Genomic DNA, 21,349 nt, shown 5'->3' with positions numbered 1-21,349 from the left:
TGCCAAACTTAGTTTCCAACAGAAAACAAAGTAGAATTTCCTTCCAGCGAACAGTGAACAACTGGGTGCGATACCAAACAATTAATTTAAAAATACAAATAACATAATAATGTACTCCCTTGTCAATCTTTCTTAACAGGAACCAATGGTCAACACGTTCAAATGCCTTGGTGGCGCTAAAACGTGCATATACAGGACTATTATACGAGCCATAATGGTTAATGTTTCTTTTGTAGTATAAATACACGTTCTCGACAGTGTCCGGGCTTAAACTGAGCTCATTTATTAACTAAAATTTTAAAAAGTGTTACTTCGATCTAAGAGAATAGCTTCTAAAATCTGCATGTATTTATCCTTGCAGGTAAAGTAAACTTTTTTGTTCAGTTTAGGAATCAGGATATATAATTCTCAGAGCATGTTAGACTCTTTAGTTCAGCCATTGCAAGTTGCTAGTGGTACCAATTCCATAATGTGTATTGTTTGTTCATCATAAGTTAAGTTTCCGACATTTCCAGTAATTCTCAGAGTTTTAATTTAATTGAATACAAATTCAAGGTGAAACCATTTCTTTGTTCAGCTCCGATATAACCCAATTTATATTCCCAAGGTTGTGGTACATGTCCATACTTTATAGCAATACTGGTCGGAATGAGTAGTAAGGCCCTCGAGTTCTCGATTTTTTTTCTCCGCCGCCGAGGGCATCGTTTCGTAGAATCGTTTTACAACACCAATGTAACTTAGTTACAGTAACATTCCTATCTCTCCCTGAGACCTGTAATTATCATAAGAGCTTTTAGTATTTCAGATCTAGAGTTATTGAAAATCTAATTCAATGGAATCCTGAATTTAGAAATACCTACTCTTAAATCATTAAAATAAAATGCCTTGAGTGATTGCAACAATAAAAATTATGCTATATTCTGTGATTAGACACCAAAACCGTCAGTGTGGACCGTCTTCAATGTTCCAATATTTCACAATTTCAATGAAAACTAATAGATTTCATAGATTTCGTGATGATCACATTAATTAGTGGGAGATTTTTGCATATAATAAGAAGATGATATTTACTATCACTCCATGCGTGTTCTTCGTCATCCACCCTCGTCCGAATGTATTCAGCGATACTCCGAATAAAGTGAGCATTGATATTTATTTACATATACATCTAGAATTACATAGTAGTTTGGATTATTGATTATTCGGCGACGCAGTTGGACGATGAGGTCGCAGTAACTCACCATATCACAGTAGTGATTACATGTTTTGTAAGACATTCAACAGACAAACCAACTCCCGCAACAACATATACCTGCCGAGGAAACAAATAATGTACATATAGTTTACACACGTAATATAAATCATGTAACCAAGGCAGAATTTGACACGTCGATAAAAACAGTTAAACAAGCTGCTCTCTTATTGGTCTGACTTTTAACTGTTAAGGTTGGGCAGCCAATCAGACACAATCTTGTAAGTAGCTTCGCATTGACACTAAAAACTATGGCGATTACAATTTGAATCTGAAAAAAATAATTTGTTTGTAATATAGATAAGAAAAAAAAATATTCCAATCACAACACCTACACAGAGTCAAAATATAAAAAGCGGAGTTGCAGAATAAACACACGACAAGGGGTCGCATGACCAAGAGTGGTACAGCAAATATTGCAGCAATAATTTATGCCACAATTACGTATATAATTCTGTCACCGAAAAGGGAATTACATAAACTGAATTTAAACCGGTGTCAATCCTGACTGGAAACCTAGGCTCGGCATATGATATGTGCTCATGCCGTACGCGAGCAAACGCCCTTTGAATTTGCCATTCCCTCTACTATCTGTTTTTCTCTTTATTGCAAGGCGTTTTCTGGACACTGAAGTGCTCTCATTGCACTCTAAACGATAATGGTGTCCCTGCCACAAACATACATACATTGACATATCCGAAGATTGCTATAAACACATCTTAAACATTTTTTTCATTTCTTCCTTTCTGTTTACCGGGTTGGTATATATTGGTTAAAGCGCGGTGGTCGTCGCGCAGGGCGTGTTCGAATTTCATGTAAATAAACAATGTATTTTACACGCGTTGTATACGTCGCTATGAGTCCCATATCGAACAGGACGCATCACGACGACCACCGACCTTTAATGTGTGTACTGTGTTTTGTTGAGTTTCTCCAGTTCATCATTTTTTGCCAATGGGAGGTCAAATTTGGAATGTCAATAGGGGATGCCATGTGATGGCCAAACAAATAATTTCCACCTCCTTGATTTTGGGTAAAGCGCCCGCTATGGTCGCATTATTATTTCCCAGAATATTAGTCAGAATATTTGTCAAAATACAATCTTTCGGCATGACCCTACCCATATTTCAAGGAAATCAAACGAAAGCACAAGAATATGCAGCACTTGAGTGCGCTATTCTTATTTGATAACAGAAACAGTATTTGTTGGGAGATTTTTCTCAATTCACTAAAATAACAAAAATTCTTCATTCAGGCTTGTGATAACTCAGCCTTGTGTATTTACTATACTATGGAATCTCAGTTGTTCTACTTCTCACGTCTACGTGAGGTTGCGTGAGCATAAATTTCATTCGCCAAAAAAATGAAGAAGCTCATCTCATAATTTAATTACTCTAAAGATAACGTTTGAACGTTTGCGAATTATCAATTATTATCGACAGTTCATAAAAAGGAAGGTAGTTGTACAAGTTGTCCACACGAGGCGCTATTTAACCAAAGCTTAAAACTGTTGAAATACATTCCCCTCGAGGTTTACTGTGATTATTCCGAGACAAATAGTCTGGTTAGAAGTTCAGCAATATTAACACCCTAAGAAAATAACTGGTAATATAAAACTAATTCAAAAGTAACTGGTGGCACTGGGCAGGAGAAATTGATAAACGTACAATGTTCGGAGAGGAATAATATATATTAGAATTCAAATTGCATATTTTTGTGTATTATTATTATTGATTCTCACATCAAATAAACATCCAATATCTCATTAACTCAACAATTTGCTGGGTGATATTAGGTGAACAATATTGATATATATATATATATACGTACATCACTTAATATTTGTTTGTGCCAAGACGTATTGCTGTAATCTTATTATCGTTATGTATTTTCATTGTGATTTATAGAAATTGCTGTTAAATTGTCATTGTATACATATTATTTGATTTTGGACACTAAGATAGCATTACATAGCGGGTGGACCGAATAAAGACACCTAACAACGATGATGAACTCCTCACCTTTTTACCTATGATGTCATTGTAGCAACAATTTATTATCTATGGCAGCTGACATTTCAAGGACACGCTGCAAGACTGGTGACGTGTTTTCTTACTTTATATCAGCAGTCTAAATATAATTTCATATATATACAGTTTATGTGCAATTAAATGCGACTTCGGGGAGTATACATTACTTTGAAAATCAGAATGTGTACACACTTAAAACGATCAGATTTGCTTATTTGTTGAAACTCACTATCCAGTGATGTCAACGTAGACAGCTGTCAATTTATTTAATGTGGCCATGACCTTTGACACGAATGTTAAGAATCCAGGGGTCTATAACGAACATGATGGCTCCAATTAGATTGTTAACAGCGCTGATAGAAGATTTGGAGACGCGCGTATTTATGTAATAATTGTTTATTATGGTGCGGTATGGCCCTATGTTCATACAGAATATAATAACATAATTTTTAACCACGTGACTGAAGATAAATATGATAAGCACACAGGAAAAGGAAAGCAAAGCTAGTAGTCATTTTTCTTCTTGAGAGTCAGGAATAAAAACATCGCTAACACTATGTATGATCGAAGTATTTTTTGACTGGAGATCATGTACAAATCTATTATTATATTTGGAAGCGCATGCTATTTTTAAAACAATGTATTTTTTCTTAGTTTATAATCCAAAGGACACATCAATAAAATAATTCAGTTCGTCCTCGACAGATGCATTGAAACGCCTACACGCTGTTAATTAAACCGTCGTATCTGCCAGTTGCTATATGAATTTAAGGTCCAAAATATATGCAAATTTATATGCAATAAGAGTATAACGCGCGTCTAAAAACAAATAACTTTAAATAATTAATGTGGTTTTGAAAAGACGGTATGAGCTAATTCTACTATATTATTTCATCATGCCAATTCTGTGTCTATGAACCTTTGCTTGAAGAGAGACAAAACAACTTTTCGTCATCCACTCTTAGTGAGCCACCTTTCAGCTGCACCATGGACTTATTTAGATTGAGAATGTGTTTATAACGACTGTAAAAAGGGTGTCTAACACATGGCTTTAGAAATGTACACACCAGACGTAAGCAGTGACCAGATCGATGACCCCACTGTACAATGTACAATTATACCATCTAGTCTATGATGGAACGTATCGAGTAATGATGACTACCACGCCCCGTAGATATCCCCCTTTTCGGGGATGTTATATATCAATTCCATTAATGAATAAGATTTATATTTCAGATACATTGACGACGCGATTTGGTGGTATTTATTTATTACGTGTGTGAATTTAACACGGCAACTGGGAACTGGTGTAGATGGTGGCCATGTTTCGACTTATTCCACACCGTTTATCATGGATACTAATTGCTTTTTGGTCCTAGAAGTAGTGTCGCAGTCAAGAGTAAGATAAGCTGCATCACTTGTGATGTGGTTTATTGTATTACATGTAGTTACTGTACATTCGGGGAACTTTACATTGAATTTACAGTACGTTAGCTGGGGGTTCCGGTTTGCTGAACATTTGCGGTATACTAGACAAAAAAAACGCATTTATCCGGCGTCATTTTAGGTATGTGGACATACAATTCTCGTGTTACGGCAATGCTGACAAATAAACTGAATTTTACAGGTTGATAATGTTCCAAAACGTGGTTTCTCTTTAGAACTATTCGGTATTTCTGCCCGCTTTGAGCAAAGAGACTCTGAGCTGTCGGCCTGGTAATGGCACGGGCATTTAAATGTCCGAAAATACTTATCTTCTCGTTAATCGCCGTATACAGGGTTACCGTCCTTCCACTCATTGCTCACCATTTATATTTATCTCATCGAATCTACAATTGATATTCATTAGGTCGTTAATATAGCGATTGCAGAGTGCGCAGAAATAAGATTACATCGACCAGAATATTTGAGAAATAATTGTCCATAAGAGGGAAGCCACGTGTAGGCTTTCACGCGTGCATTTGCCAATAGTGGTGAAATAGTCGATAAATAAATTCTATGCAAACAAAAATTGGCAATGAGGCAAACACTGTTAAGAGTACTTTCTTTATTCGCACACAAATCGGTATCTCAAAATTCACATTTAGATTATTAGATATCCCTAAGGGTGTGGTACAGATCCATACTTTCTTCAGAAACATCTTTCCTGACTTTGGCATCGGAACCATAGACGTAATGCTTGGTCATGTCAGGCGAGAACGTTGTGGATGCTGGTTTTCGCCCTAACGCCTCGGCCAATGACCTTGTGTAGTAATGTCGATTGCCACAGCATACACCGACGAATTGGATTCCTAAGTCTTTACACTGTTTACCAAAATTTGAGAAATCCTCCCGACTGCATGAGCACACCTCAGTTTCAGTTGGAAACACCTTCTTTCCTATAGAAAGACAAAAAATAATGAGTTGTGAAGCACGAAGTATTTTCCACTGATTTAGTTAAATAAAGCAGTAGTACATTTCTATAAACATAGTTTGTATCGACCTGTACTCTGACCTGTGATCAATATGTTTGAATACATTAAAATGAGTTATATAGGTGCATTATTTGCACATACAGTGACAGCAACTGCCACCTGACACAAACGTAATAAAAAATAATAACACATTCTCAGTGTATGCTTACCTGTAACAGGATCAGTTAACATGAAGAAAGTAGGTTCCTTATCGCATGTTCTGTATGGAACTGGTATAGCAGCAAATGGGCCCTGTAGCAATTAAGAAGACGTATTTATAAAGTTCAGTGAGATGTATAACGTTGTGCGCAAACCTTGTTGATGCAAACATACTTATATATAATTATAGTTCAAAATAAAACGTACAGGACAAACTTTCATAATATCTTTCATCAAAGGCAACATTGTATTCGGACCACGGCCACAGTTGAGACCGACAACGTCCGCTCCAGCCTCCTTCACCTGCTTGCACGCCTCAGTCAGCAGTACTTTATCGGCAGTTATCGCCTTTCCGTTTTTCGTCGCTGTAACAAATGGAGCGAATGTAACGACCGCGGGAAGGCCTGTAAAATAAATGTGAGGTGTAACATCATTTATAAATATGGGAGGCGTGTATAAATATATTTACACGATTTCTATTAAAACGCAAGGACTCGGTACCTTTTCCGTGCTCCTTAATCGCTTCAACTGCTAACAAGGCTTCACCAAGATGTGCATATGTTTCCGCTAATATGAAATCAGCACCAGCCTCAACCGACCATTCAATCATTTCCTTTACAAAGAAAGACACTACGATTATTAATTATTAAACACCATAAACCTTTCCATTGTAATTTTTATGAAACAATTTGTTCTATATGTTGATTTGTTAAGCTTCGCCCAAATGAACATAATTAAATTTGACTATAGAGAAAGGGGTTAAACGGCAATATACAATATTTAACACATTAGAATAATTAAGATACACACCTTAAACATTCCTTTGATTTCATCTTCGCGATCTTTTTTACCAGGTTGGTATATATTAGTATTACAAATATTTCCGGCCATAAGAACCCCTTTTTCATCAGCAACTTCACGAGCCATTTTCAGTGCGTTTTTGTTGAGTTGCTCCAGGGTATCTTCTTTGCCAATCAAACGGGTTTTCTCACGGGTTGCATAATACTGTTTTATCAGTTGGAGTGAGAGAAAAGATCAATCAAATCGTTGGACAACTTATAATTAATGAAAGCAAGTTTAATGAATATAGAAACAAATATTTAATTAGCAGGATGTGACCCAACTTCCATATATGATGTCAGCATAATTATGTAAATAATTGGGATTCTAACTCGCTGCTATAATTGTGAGACAGAGCAAATGCTGCCTTTATCGTCAAAGAGCAACTGGACAGTGTGTGACGCTGTCATATACGTACGGTGAACGCTAATACTACGTCACTTCCGGCGTCTACAAATTCTCTATATAAACTTTTGACCTTGTCTGGATGATTGAGTACTACTTCTGGCACCCATGACCCAGCTTGGAGGTATCCCATTCTTTCGAAATAAAACACGAACCCCTCTGCTATGATCACGTGCTCCCCATCGTTCAGTCTTTCCATTAAACCTACATGTGATTACGTGATGCATCGATCAAAAAAAAAAACACGTGTACAGAAAATTGGACAGGAAAAAAATATATTTATAACATAATAATATAATACATTTAATAAAAGAAAACAAAAGGACACATTTAAAGACAAATTGACCTCGAGAAAAGTTTCTTAAAGGTTCTTGTAATGCGCATTTTTCCCACAGTTTTTCCTCCCACGTTTGGTAACGGTTAATCCCATTCTCATTCTGAAACATTTATTTGTATATTTTTCAATGAAAGGCCTTGAAGGGCGGTAGTCGTCGCGCCGCGCATGTGCGAGATATAGGTCTCGTATAAAAAAAAGATGGCTATTTTGACTATTGCGCACACCAGCTAGTACAAGCTAGATGTTTCCAAGCTTTAGTTAAGTATTCTGTTTTGGTGTTTAGAAGAAGTCGCCGGCGGTATTGCAAGTGGAACCCAGAGCAAAATTCTTACTCGTGATTTCATTAGAAAAGCGCATAGGATTATGGTAAAATCAATGTTTATCAACACAAATGTCGCACATGCGCGGCGCCACTACTACCGCCATCTTCAACAATGGTTTTCTTAAAGTCTAAGTTCGATGTTTTGTTTTGTTCATACATCACAACTACATTTCAGGAAGTGGGTTTATTTACACAAAATCATTCCTATATATACCAACCCAAAGCACAATAAATGGGTTGGTGGCGCAAAGGGTCGCGTTTGATATGGGTAATACAAATACATTGTTTGCTTGCACGAGATTTGAACTCGCTGCACTTGAACCATTTATCTTTCTGAATGTATAGATATATCAATATGAGCATGCAGGTAGAAAAGACTACCTCCATGATATGAGCCAGTACAGCCCCGGGAGTACAGCATACGATTAACCATATCAAAGATGCACGTATTGTTCGCGAGTGATTATCAGCACCAGCTAGTTTACTTTTCGATTGTTCATATCAACGAGTCAGCGAAGGTGTGAACAAGCCTCTAGTACTGGTACTCGAAAAAACAACAGCAACAACACGTATTTTTTAATTACTATCAAAAACTATTTTTGACATTGTCAAAGCAATCATATACAGCCCATTTACTTCCTATGGCGTACTGGTAAATATTGGTATACCTGGAAAAATACTATTTACGTGGAACAGTCCTCCGCTCGGATATGTACAATCAGTATTTTTAATTATGAACATGCAGATTTACTTTGTAACGCAGGTCATAGGACAAGGGGAAATGCAACATACTGATTTCAAATCTGAGCGTTTGAAGCTTCACAGAGGAAAGCTGAAAATATGCAAATTTGCGTAGTCACCACCAGAACTTATATAAACTCTTACCTTTGACCATTTTTGAATCGTTGTTCCGTTCCATTAATTATAGTGCCTGTTAGAAGGACGAATAACATAAAGGTCAACACACTTTTGTTGTGTGTGTATGTGCCCTTGCACGACCCCGTATAATATCAATCGTTGAGCCGAGCCTCTGATTAGTAATTGAGAGATTAAGCTTGGAATTAAGACATTAATCACATGACATGTTTACACTGGAATATGCCAGAATCAAAGAAAAACAACCGCGCAAAGTTCTTACAGTCCCTGAATTGTTTTTTTTTATCTTTGTGAATTTTGTTTCTGTTGAATTTACTGATTTGTGATGGCAGGGTTGGTCCTGTGGAGACAATTTTGTTCAAAAATAGGTATGTTCCAAACAAGGCAACGTCCGACAGTACATACATGACATGAATATTACATATAACATATTAACACCTAAAATAAAAGGCATTGCCAGTCTGTCTGTCCATGGTCTCAAAGCGAGCGTATCTTTTACAATAAAATAAACGGTAAAAACGCATCCATTAATGACTGTACAGTGTAGGTATCACTCACCAAGTGACTCGCTGATCCTGTGCTGAGTGTGCAACTTCTGACAGTGTAACCCGCTTATATAGGGAGTGATACCATCTTGACGTTTGCAAGGTTGACGCGTCCTGAGTATGACATCAACATTAGCATACCGATTCTATATATGGAGATGTTCATATAATAAAACGTGTTTCCGCTGCAGTGGCCGACCGGTGTCTGTTAACTACACGCTAGTCCTCGAATGTTCGGGCATACATAGCACTCGATTTAGGTAGTCGAGTGTGGGCGACCGTTTATATGTGCTGTATAACTTACATTTATGAGAGATCGTCCAAACTGTTTGCTTGCACGACGAATTATCCCGACTCACTCTAAAACATTGCAAGTTGAAATACCATACATATCCGTAGATTTTAGAGAAAAAATCACACTGGAGGCTTACTTTCGATAGATCGCAGCGAAGCGGCTGTTCTGCTATGTACGACACGCCGATCCACACCTAAGTAATTCGGTGCCTTTTCCGGAAGGGATGGCCACCGCGAGGGGATGATATAATTGAATTGGAACTCAAATTCTTCGAAAGTAGGTGTTAAGGTTTTAGGCAAATATCTGTTTTTGCTCATTTAGATGAGCCAGCAATTAATCTAGCCTTATATGATGTATGACGTAGTTTGGCTGACCAATACAACCCGGGAAAGTCATTTTTCTTCCCGTCATTTTTTTTCTGGACGGGAACGTTTGTATATGTAACGAATAACTTGTGATTAACAAGAATTTCCCATTTTGCAAAAAGTAGCTTGTTTTCCGTAATCCTGCTTGGAATTAATTTTCGCTATTTTCACTGAAGGAATGATTTAGTGAATATACAATTTTTTCTATCTTTTACATTCAACTTCTTAAAAATCAGTGAAAATAAATTCCCTACAAAACATTCAAAAAGTCTTTCAAACGAAAATTTATCCCAGCTATAATAAATACAGCAATCACGTGATTTTAATTTGTTTATGATTTTGCATTTAGAGAAAGCTAACCACAACTGTTTAAAATAAAGTATTGCAATTAGTGATTTCGCTGCGGGAAAAGGGAAACTTGAAACATTCAGCAAGAATTTGCTTTTCCCGAGCACAGTGATAAATTGAGTTTTATTTTTTACATAAATAGAAAAAAGATATATTGTATGCTTTGTATTTACTCATTGATAATATATACCATTGAATGCATCGATTACTGCACAGACTTAACCATGGTACAATACGTGGCCAATGAAGGACATTTGACGAAATTTGCGATATTCACAATATTTGTTGGCCAAATATTTGAGATACTAGTTTATTTTGCATTATCTACAACTGATCACCAAGCAATAAAAGATACACTGGGCTATTATTTCAACTACGTTGAGCTTTAGTGCGCTAGCCGGTGAATCTTCCTGATAAATATCAAATATGAAATATATCAAAACAATCTATGTGACTGGAGATCTCATGCACGCTTGCGGCTTGAATGTCCCCCGATTTGTCTCGTGTGGTAGCCGTATTCATCGCAAATGACTACACCGCTCGAGTTTAATATCGACTCCTCGTGAAAGGATACGACACAGAGTACCAACAGATTTTAGGTGCAACCCCGGTATCAAAATCGAGGTTGATATTGACTTTTCCGTTGTTAAAGTAAATCTTTCTGCTTCCTGCTCATGGCAACATTCAACATCGTTCCAGAATGTGCGTTGCGTTGAATTGAAACCACAACATACATAATATGTATTTAGACGAGATGATTTGTTGATTTGATTTGATTTGCTATTGATTTATACATGTCGGAGTAATGACACGTTATTGTTTTGATGAGATAATAATATCAATTGAATGATTATATTGCATGTATCATTGACAATAAATTAAAAAGCACAATATATTTTTCAATGAAAATAAAATTCCACCTTCTGAAAACCAGTAATTCTGAAAAGCACTACGCAACAAACTATGAATATCCCATCCATTGTTCACGGGACAGTTCACAAAATTCAGCGTTTCTTATCAATGTAAATCTATTTCAAAACCATATAATTGGTGTTACTAAGTAGAAGTTATTAAACTGGGTTCATGTAAGATACACATCATTTAATTTGCATTGGAAGTTAGAGTTAGAACAGACATATTCACATGTTTATCATTATGTAACTCTAAGAAACAATTTTAATATGGAAAGTGTATGAACACAACGGCGACACGGATGTACTCACGTATATTGTATTCATTCATACATGACGTAGGAAAGTTTAGAGTTGTTATAGCATATTTCATTAAATATTCACAGAAATATATATCTTAATTATAAATACATGTATGTATAAAATAATGCCTGAGTATGTAGAGTATATTATGGTTGGAGTAACTAGAATACTGGAGTTCGAATCAGCCATGTATTATCCTACGTACATGCATAGGGGATTTCAATTCACGAACATTACTTTCAAATAGACAGTACATACATGTGAGTGCAATGTAAGTTCATTTTTAGATAAAGTACCACTATGTTGCAATGTATTAACCAGTTTGAAATGTATTACAGTGTGCTCATTTCTCATCAGCAATAAACAAATTAAAACCCATGTATAGTATTCTTACATTATTTATTCATGCATGATTTACAAACACGTTAAACGCCACATTGAACACACAGCTTCCGTCGTGCCTATATAGCATAAGTGATGATGTGAGCGTTTAAAGCTTTTATAATTAATTGCGTAATTTATCCTTCTATTGCAGTACATTAACGTTACGAACATATCTAAATAACAAATAACAATATTTCATAATGACAACATTAACAAAGATTTAATTTAAGCAATAATGTCAGTTAGAAGTCGGTATCTTCCTTTCTTATCTCGGTCATCTAACGCACATATTTTGTTCATTCATCGATATCTCCGTGCGTGTGGTAAAGATTCAAGCTTTGATCAGCCACGTCTTTTTTCACCTTTGGGTTTACACCATAAACATAATGCCTGGACATATCAGGCGTGTAGCGACTGGCCTCTGGCGACCTACCAAGGGATTCTGCCAAAGCACACGTATAGAATGGCCGATTTCCACAACAAACACCAACAAACTGAATACCCATTTCCTTGCATGTGGATCCAAACCGTTTGATGTCTTCTCGAGAGCAGTAAAATATATCCGCATCGTGAGTATAAAACACGGGTTTATCTACAATAAATGAATACAACTATTAAAATTGCATCTGTTTAGAGTAGTAAACATCCATTCGTAATTTGATGATCAAAGTAATAACAATTATTTTATTCACTCCCTCATTTACACATGGCACGAAATAGCAAGAATGATAACAATTCAATAAATCCTTACTGGTCATTGGATCCTTGAGCATGAAGAAAGTTGGTTCTTCCTTTGTTGTTCTGTATGGTACAGGAATGGCAGCCAATGGACCCTGAAATTGAAATATATTCGTAACACAATGATAAAGATTTTCCGTTTTCGACATTGTGAAATTCTTTTGTTTTATGGAAGAAAATCGGAAATGTATCCTGTATGCACACATTAATAATTGTCAAAATTACCGATTACACATGAATAATAATCACAAAACATAATTTGTTATATTGTTTATAATTTTGTGCTATCCATTTGTCTTGAATCATGATTTGAAGAAGCTGAATGAAATTACAATACAAATAAGAACTTTAATAAAAATGAATTTGACCTTCACTAATTTCACAATGTTGAAAACGAAAAGTTTATAATATATATTAATAACGAGTGGCGCAGGGCATTAATGGGCATACGATAATATTGTCTGACAAGAATGCATAGAGAGCGTGGTGATAAACTTTGGTATTTTACTAACAGAACATGCATCTTTTATTTCTTTCATTAATGGTATGATACTGTCAGGTCCACGTCGACAGTTTAGACCAACCACTGCAGCTCCAGCACTTTTTAACTTCGCACATGCATCACTCAAGAGCACTTTATCAGCTGTAACCGCGTGTCCATTCCTTGTGGGAACCACAAACGGTGCTAGAGTTAGTACAGCAGGCAGTCCTGTCAGAGAAGCCAGTTAGAGAATGTCCGCATGCACAGGGAACAACTACAATAGTTTGAATAAATCAAAACCATAATACGCGGAAAACAATTATCAATAACATCACAACAAATATATCAGAAATCTGAAGTAAAGCAAATTAGTAGCACAACTTTTCTAGGCCACAGCATTGTTAACACATTTTTAGGATTAGACTTAATTCTCATGTTTAGCGTGCAGCTTTGTCGTGCATTTCACGTTTTACAATTATACTAATCTTCATTGCTATGCTATTCCTTATACAAAACCATCATATTCCCATGCATGCATACAACGTCATTTATGTGAATTACCTTTTCCGTATTGTTTGATCGTTTCTAAAGCCAATAAAGCTTCACCATAGTATGTGTATGTTTCAGCCAAAATGAAATCAGCATCTGCTTCCACAGCCCATTCCACTTGTTCCTTTACATAAATAAATAAACAAAACAATTATAGAATATGTATGATATTACACTCGTATTACAAACATAGATATAATATCATAATTAATCAATATAATTGTTTTATTAATGTGTACAAACATAATATGTGTAAGTTTTCATGTCGAATACAAGCTCATTACCTTGAACATTTCCTTTATCTGTTCAATCCTTTCAGCGTCATCTGCATTATATATGTTAGTATTGCAGAGATTTCCCGCCATCAGGGTTCCTGTTTCGTCGGCAACTTCACGTGCCATGCGTAGAGCTGATTTATTAATTTCTTCTACCAGATCTTCCTTGCCAATAACAGCTAGTTTTGCACGATGTCCATAGTACTGAAATGATATCATAGCTTTCACTATATTAATAATTTTAGAAACACTTACGGAACAAACCCGTATAGGTGCATTCAAAAACATTAAGTTTATATGTATCTGTGTACGGCTGGTTCAAAATTATTAATAAATTCATATAAATACGCAAAACGTGTAATCACAATTTTTTGCGAGACACGTACGACTGGCAGATTAGTTAAAAGTACACTGACCATTTATCAGTTTTGATATATCGGATGCAGAAAGCGCCATCAAGATACGCTGTTATATTTTGTAACTTGTAAATATACAGAATATTTTACGTGGGCTTACAATCGCTCAGATATTTATTCTCTCAGAGGCATATATTTTACAAATTCTGACGAATACCATACCGTAAGAGCCAATACTACGTCACTTCCGGCACGAACAAAAGTTCTGTAGCTGTTCTTCACCAGTTCGGGATGTTCTTTCACAATCATTGGAACACCAGGTCCTAACTGAAGATATCCTTCTCTTTCAAAATAAAAACCATAACCTTCAGCACAGATGACAAATTCACCATCATGTAAGCGTTCCAGTAACCCTAGACCAATGGAATAGATAGTAACATAGATGAAAACTTTACTCAGAACAAAAACAAGAAGCGAGGGTCTATACGATCTTGTGTGTTTGACATTTCCAACATTCTCCTACATTTCTAGCACTAACATGAAGTTCAGACTTTGCGTTATTGTAAATCAAAAACTCACACATGAAAGTTTCCTTCTACAGGTAACACCATAATACACCAAACTTTCCTTTTTTTAAAAATCATTTGCGAGGAAGATGATCACAATACAAATCTCAGTATGGTTGTAACTACTCCAATTGGTACATGTTCTTAAATGCAGAGCTTTGTTCAAAATACAAAGATTGTGATCCCCGTATTATTTTCTTGTTTGGCAGCCACGTAAGAACATTTTTTACTTAAAGCCTTGTCAAGGGAGGCTCGTACGCTAGGCATTAATTATTAGGTAATTTGAGATGTGCAAATTTGGGTAAAAAAAACTTACAACATATGAACTCTCACCTTTGACCTTTGTTGACATTGCTTAATTGTTGTTCTCTGTTCCACGTTTATTAGTTATTGTACATGCTTGAATGACAAATAAAATAAGTTACGTTGATTGACAGCCGCAAATTATTAAACCAAATACGGACATAGGTTTAACGTTCAAAACCCATCGCACCCCTAAAAGGCTTGCCAACGCTTCGATGTTTGCGCACAGAAATTACGTTTATTTGCGTGTTTTGTTTAATTATTCGCACAAACTTCACAATCATGGCTAGCAAATCATATGTTACAATGAATGCATGTATGTAAATTTAAATATATGTTGAAAAAATAAAATGGAGGTACAGATCTCGAAACCTGTCCCAAGTATTTTGCCTAGTGATTAATATTTTAATAGAAGGGGTATTGTCCCTGCATCGTCACATGTACGCATCGTTCAGCCGTTCACATATATAATACAAAACGGTATACCCACACCATTGAAATAAGCACACACTTATAATAACGCACGTCGGTATAGACAAATCCATTCATGATTGCACATTGCCGTTAACACTCACCAAGTCACTCGCTGTCCATGTGATAAGTGTGTTAGTTCTGGCAATTCATGTAAACCCCACTTATGAACTCTTGACGTTTCCGAGGTCAATAGAGCTTCGATATCGATGACCGTGTGCGGCGTCCGTTGTTAGCTACTGTAACATGAATTGACTGTTCAATCTGTTTCTACCGCGAACAATCACTCCCGGTTCACTCTAAAACATTGCAAAGTCTCAGTTATAAGATAATGAACTAGTTCAGTGGATTATATGTAATATATAATCGCCAACTCTGAAGTTTGTAATAACAGATAATCGAATAATTGTGTCGATTACTCATGTTTCTGGCTTTGTTTCAATTGATCACATAGATTACATCTGCATATTCAGCTTATGAATATTCATAACTACACGTTGAACTTGACACAGTACGAAATCCCGCCACTTTCTATGATAACCTTGATATTAAGCGTCAAACTAAATGTTTTTATATGAGAGCAAATACGTTGCTAAGGAAATTTAAATATTGTACTAATGTTAATTTTATCTTTATTTCTCACGTTCTGTACCTATATAAATTGCTCACAGTTATGGTCAGTATAATACCATCATAAATCTGTTGATACAACGCATTTCGCATCTTAATGGGGTTTGAGCGGGATTATAGCGCGAGTGAGATGTATGTAGTTCATTCCATTCCCACGTTTGGTGCATTAATATCGAATTTGTGTTACTGTCTTTTTAACAGTTAGAACTCTGTCATTAGTATTTCAATGTGGTCCGACGCTTATGTTATTTCTAAGATAAGTCTATTGTACAGAAAATTGTTATTTTTTTGAAACGGGTTTGTTTTTTATATTCTATGCTGTTTGTTGTTATGTGATTTGTTTTTTTATCCTGAAATAAATAATACTGTCGATAAATGAATCTTTGAGCATGGGTCAAAAGCCTATTTTGCTATGTCGAAGAAAACAAAATAAACCTGCTAGCTCCCAGAAACTATCAAAATGGTCAGGGGAGGCAGTTAAATTTATGATCTATAAGGAAAAGAACCCCTCTCACAGGAGGCTCATATATATATATATATATATATATATATATATATATATATATATATATATATATATATATATATATATATACGTGATATATTTGGCCTATCTCAATGGGGACCCACTAGATTATGATTTGCCTGTGGGTATTTGGCATTGCGAGTCGACTTTCACTTAATCTGAAGAAATACTTCTTCACAAGACAAATCTGTGATTAGACATGTTGTTTAAGTGTTAAATTCAGATTTGTGTGAGACTAGGAGGACATACCCTTATAAAGTCTGCATTCGCCGATAGTTCATCAAGATGTCTATTATATTTTGTCCACACACACAGCTGAGTCATTGAGGCATTTATTTTGTAATTTTATCAGCGGAGAATTATTTCAAGCATCAAGGTTAACCTCCCATGCATAGAAAACGTCTGTATGATGTAATATGCGACCTATCCACAAGGAGGACACTGACACTTGTCAATTATATCTAACTATTAGTATGTGTATAATGTATGGCTTAAGGTCATTGATCTCCTAATAAAGTCTTATAATACAACCTGAACATGATTACAGCTAACCACTAACCCTTCTCAACTTGAATTTGGCAATACAGTTAGAAATATCACCAGTTAGACCTTAGTCCCAGGCGACGGGTGCGCTGACTCATAGGTGCTACCACTTTTGCATCAGATATGATTATCCATTGTTTCTATAATTTACAATTATCTAGGCTTCGATAAAATTGTATCATAATTATGAAAAACAAAATGATAACGCCCGAATATGTGATACCGGGAGTAAGAGTTACTGACAATATTTGAGTTCAAATCAGCCATTTATTCTCCAACTTGAAAACACAAATATGTAAAGCTAGTACAATGTAAACAACACGACTATGTTACGAAGTATAAACGTGTACACAGTTTTATACATACCCTTGAATATTCACATGACTGATACTTTGTGCTGAATTCTTATTTCGCATTATCAAATTTAACAATTAACAGTCAAATTTAATGTTATCAATGTATTTACTTGAGAGACGACACTACTTTTAAACAAGTATACATTAGGTAATTTCATTTTATATCTCGGTCATCTAAAGCGCGTACTATTTTCATTCATCGATATCTCCATGCGTGTGGTAAAGATTCAAGCTTTGATCAGCCACGTCTTTTTTCACCTTTGGGTTTACACCATACACATAATGCCTGGACATATCAGGCGTGTAGAGACTGGCTTCTGGCGACCTTCCAAGAGATTCTGCCAAAGCACATGTATAGAATGGCCGATTTCCACAACAAACACCAACAAACTGAATACCCATTTCCTTGCATGTGGATCCAAACCGTTTGATGTCTTCTCGAGAGCAGTAAAATATGTCAGTGTCGTGACTATAGAATACTGGTTTATCTACAATAAATGAATACAGCTATTAAACAAAATACACGATGCACCTGTTTATAATAATAAAACACGTGCGTATCAAAATGTGTTGATCAAGGCAATAACAATTATGTTATTCATTTTCTCATTTGCCAAAAAGGGCAAGAATGACAGTAGTCCTTACCGGTCATTGGGTCCTTGAGCATGAAGAAAGTTGGTTCTTCTTTTGTTGTCCTGTATGGTACTGGAATGGCAGCCAATGGACCCTGTAATTTAAATATATTCGCACATTAGCTGCGATGATCATCGTATCATATATAAAATTGCAAAACCGCAGCAAAATGATGACACCACGTACCAATATATGAATTTGTGAATGAAAGTAAAACGTGAAGATAAAAAAAAACGGGGACGGGTTTGTTACTAACAGAGCAAGCATCTTTTATTTCTTTCATTAATGGTATGATACTGTCAGGTCCACGTCCACAGTTTAGACCAACCACCGAAGCTCCAGCACTTTTCAACTTCGCACATGCATCACTCAAGAGTACTTTATCAGCTGTAACCGCGTGTCCATTTTTGGTGGGAACCACAAACGGTGCAAGAGTCAGTACTGCAGGTAGTCCTGTAAAATTAAGTTGGTTGAAGTTAGTCTGAATGACATGGAAAACACTTCCATAGTTTGAATAAATAAAAACAACAGTACACGGAATACAATTGGCAATTATCAGAAAATTTAATCTGGGGTAGGTAGAACAAATCAGGAGCTCAATGATATCATTCTGTGTTGATATATTGTTGAGAAACGATGTAATATTCAGTCAAATGTTTTGCACATGTTCCACAATTATAATATGTTGTTTTCTATGTAGTCCCTTATACAAAATCATTATATGCCCATTCAACGTCATTTATGTGAATTACCTTTTCCGTATTGTTTGATCGTTTCTAAAGCCAATAAAGCTTCACCATAGTATGTGTATGTTTCAGCCAAAATGAAATCAGCATCTGCTTCCACAGCCCATTCCACTTGTTCCTTTACATAATTAAATAAACAATGGTAGAATATATTGACCATTCGTATTACAAAATTTGTATAATATCATAAGTAATCAATATTAATAAGTGTATTACCCTAAACATTTCCTTTATCTGTTCAATCCTTTCAGCGTCATCTGCATTATATATGTTAGTATTGCAGAGATTTCCCGCCATCAGGGTTCCTGTTTCGTCAGCAACTTCACGTGCCATGCGTAGAGCTGATTTATTAATTTCTTCTACCAGATCTTCCTTACCAATAACAGCTAGTTTTGCACGATGTCCATAGTACTGAAATGATATCATGGCTTTCACTATATTAATAATTTTAGAAACACTTACGGAACAAACCCGTATAGGTGCATTCAAAAACATTAAGTTCATATGTATCTGTGTACGGCTGGTTCAAAATTATTAATAAATTCATATAAATACGCAAAACGTGTAATCACAATTTTTTGCGAGACACGTACGACTGGCAGATGAGTTAAAAGTACACTGACCATTTATCAGTTTTGATATATCGGATGCAGAAAGCGCCACCAAGATACGCTGTTATATTTTTTATCTTGTAAATATACAGAATATTTTACGTGGTCTTACAATCGCTCAGATATTTATTCTCTCAGAGGCATATATTTTACAAATTCTGACGAATACCATACCGTAAGAGCCAATACTACGTCACTTCCGGCACGAACAAAAGTTCTGTAGCTGTTCTTCACCAGTTCGGGATGCTCTTTCACAATCATTGGAACACCAGGTCCTAACTGAAGATATCCTTCTCTTTCAAAATAAAAACCATAACCTTCAGCACAGATGACAAATTCACCATCATGTAAGCGTTCCAGTAACCCTAGACCAATGGAATAGATAGTAACATAGATGAAAACTTTACTCAGAACAAAAACAAGAAGCGAGGGTCTATACGATCTTGTATGTTTGACATTTCCAACATTCTCCTACATTTCTAGCACTAACGTGAAGCTCAAACTTTGCGTTATTGTAAATCAAAAACTCACACATGAAAGTTTCCTTCTACAGGTAACACCATAATACACCAAACTTTCCTTTTTTTTTTAAATCATTTGCGAGGAAGATGATCACAATACAAATCTCATTATGGTTGTAACTACTCCAATTGGTACATGTTCTTAAATGCAGAGCTTTGTTCAAAATACAAAGATTGTGATCCCCGAATTATTTTCTTGTTTGGCAGCCACGTAAGAACATTTTTTACTTAAAGCCTTGTCAAGGGAGGCTCGTACGCTAGGCATTAATTATTAGGTAATTTGAGATGTGCAAATTTGGGTAAAAAAAACTTACAACATATGAACTCTCACCTTTGACCTTTGTTGACATTGCTTAATTGTTGTTCTCTGTTCCACGTTTATTAGTTATTGTACATGCTTGAATGACAAATAAAATAAGTTACGTTGATTGACAGCCGCAAATTATTAAACCAAATACGAACATAGGTTTAACGTTCAAAACCCATCCCACCCCTAAAAGGCTTGCCAACGCTTCGATGTTTGCGCACAGAAATTACGTTTATTTGCGTGTTTTGTTTAATTATTCGCGGCATAATATTATTATACACAAACTTCACAATCATGGCTAGCAAATCATATGCTACAATGAATGCATGTATGTAAATTAAAATATATGTTGAAAAAATAAAATGGAGGTACAGATCTCGAAACCTGTCCCAAGTATTTTGCCTAGTGATTAATATTTTAATAGAAGGGGTATTGTCCCTGCATCGTCACATGTACGCATCGTTCAGCCGTTCACATATATAATACCAAACGGTATACCCACACCATTGAAATAAGCACACACTTATATTAACGCACGTCGGTATAGACAAATCCATTCATGATTGCACATTGCCGTTAACACTCACCAAGTCACTCGCTGTCCATGTGATAAGTGTGTCAGTTCTGGCAATTCACGTAAACCCCACTTATGAACTCTTGACGTTTCCGAGGTCAATAGAGCTTCGATATCGATGACCGTGTGCGGCGTCCGTTGTTAGCTACTGTAACATGAATTGACTGTTCAATCTGTTTCTACCGCGAACAATCACTTCCGGTTCACTCTAAAACATTGCAAAGTCTCAGTGATAAAATAATGAACTAGTTTAGTGGATTATATGTAATACATAATCGCCAACTCTGAAGTTTGTAATAACAGATAATCGAATAATTGTGTCGATTACTCATGTTTCT

General features: G+C 35.8%; 3 protein-coding genes across 3 annotated transcripts; all 3 read right to left on the bottom strand.

Annotated features, from left to right (window-relative positions):
• Positions 1 to 5,314: 5,314 nt before the first annotated feature.
• Positions 5,315 to 9,282, bottom strand: LOC100374951 (betaine--homocysteine S-methyltransferase 1-like). The gene is made up of 8 exons (XM_002740294.4): positions 9,233 to 9,282; positions 8,684 to 8,729; positions 7,153 to 7,343; positions 6,705 to 6,899; positions 6,396 to 6,507; positions 6,102 to 6,298; positions 5,906 to 5,987; positions 5,315 to 5,660 (listed from the first exon to the last, which is right to left on the bottom strand). The coding sequence occupies exons 2-8, from the start codon at positions 8,715 to 8,717 to the stop codon at positions 5,374 to 5,376; spliced, it is 1,098 nt and encodes a 365-aa protein (XP_002740340.2). The 5' UTR covers positions 8,718 to 8,729; positions 9,233 to 9,282; the 3' UTR covers positions 5,315 to 5,373.
• A 2,733-nt stretch (positions 9,283 to 12,015) lies between these two features.
• Positions 12,016 to 15,142, bottom strand: LOC100376597 (betaine--homocysteine S-methyltransferase 1-like). Its single transcript, XM_085505447.1, has 7 exons — positions 15,124 to 15,142; positions 14,447 to 14,637; positions 13,878 to 14,072; positions 13,606 to 13,717; positions 13,076 to 13,272; positions 12,577 to 12,658; positions 12,016 to 12,417 (listed from the first exon to the last, which is right to left on the bottom strand). Exons 1-7 carry the CDS (start codon positions 15,140 to 15,142, stop codon positions 12,122 to 12,124), a joined length of 1,092 nt encoding a protein of 363 aa, XP_085361573.1. The 3' UTR covers positions 12,016 to 12,121.
• A 2,506-nt stretch (positions 15,143 to 17,648) lies between these two features.
• On the bottom strand, positions 17,649 to 20,480 carry LOC146736236 (betaine--homocysteine S-methyltransferase 1-like). The gene is made up of 7 exons (XM_085505446.1): positions 20,462 to 20,480; positions 19,784 to 19,974; positions 19,215 to 19,409; positions 19,005 to 19,116; positions 18,509 to 18,705; positions 18,253 to 18,346; positions 17,649 to 18,098 (listed from the first exon to the last, which is right to left on the bottom strand). Exons 1-7 carry the CDS (start codon positions 20,478 to 20,480, stop codon positions 17,812 to 17,814), a joined length of 1,095 nt encoding a protein of 364 aa, XP_085361572.1. The 3' UTR covers positions 17,649 to 17,811.
• Between the last annotated feature and the right edge of the window lie 869 nt (positions 20,481 to 21,349).

Source organism: Saccoglossus kowalevskii, chromosome 11, assembly GCF_978046115.1.
Source record: "Saccoglossus kowalevskii chromosome 11, keSacKowa6.1, whole genome shotgun sequence".
NCBI lineage: Eukaryota > Metazoa > Hemichordata > Enteropneusta > Harrimaniidae > Saccoglossus > Saccoglossus kowalevskii.
Note: the sequence above shows the minus strand (reverse complement) of the source record. Positions and strands in the feature narration are given on the sequence as shown.

Bases quoted from the DNA above. Each gene is read 5' to 3' on its own strand.
- LOC100374951 (XM_002740294.4), bottom strand. From the start codon at position 8,717: ATGGAACGGAACAACGATTCAAAAATGGTCAAAG. The intron at 7,344-8,683 runs GTAAGAGTTTAT...AATCACATGTAG, and splicing joins CGATTCAAAAATGGTCAAAG to GTTTAATGGAAAGACTGAAC. The intron at 6,508-6,704 runs GTGTGTATCTTA...TTCTTTGTAAAG, and splicing joins AAATCAAAGGAATGTTTAAG to GAAATGATTGAATGGTCGGT.
- LOC100376597 (XM_085505447.1), bottom strand. The intron at 13,718-13,877 runs GTAATGAGCTTG...ATTTATGTAAAG, and splicing joins AGATAAAGGAAATGTTCAAG to GAACAAGTGGAATGGGCTGT. The intron at 12,418-12,576 runs GTAAGGATTTAT...CATTTATTGTAG, and splicing joins GCTCAAGGATCCAATGACCA to ATAAACCCGTGTTTTATACT.
- LOC146736236 (XM_085505446.1), bottom strand. The intron at 19,410-19,783 runs GTATGGTATTCG...ATATCATTTCAG, and splicing joins ACGTAGTATTGGCTCTTACG to TACTATGGACATCGTGCAAA. The intron at 18,099-18,252 runs GTCATTCTTGCC...TAGATAAACCAG, and splicing joins AATGACCGGTAAGGACTACT to TATTCTATAGTCACGACACT.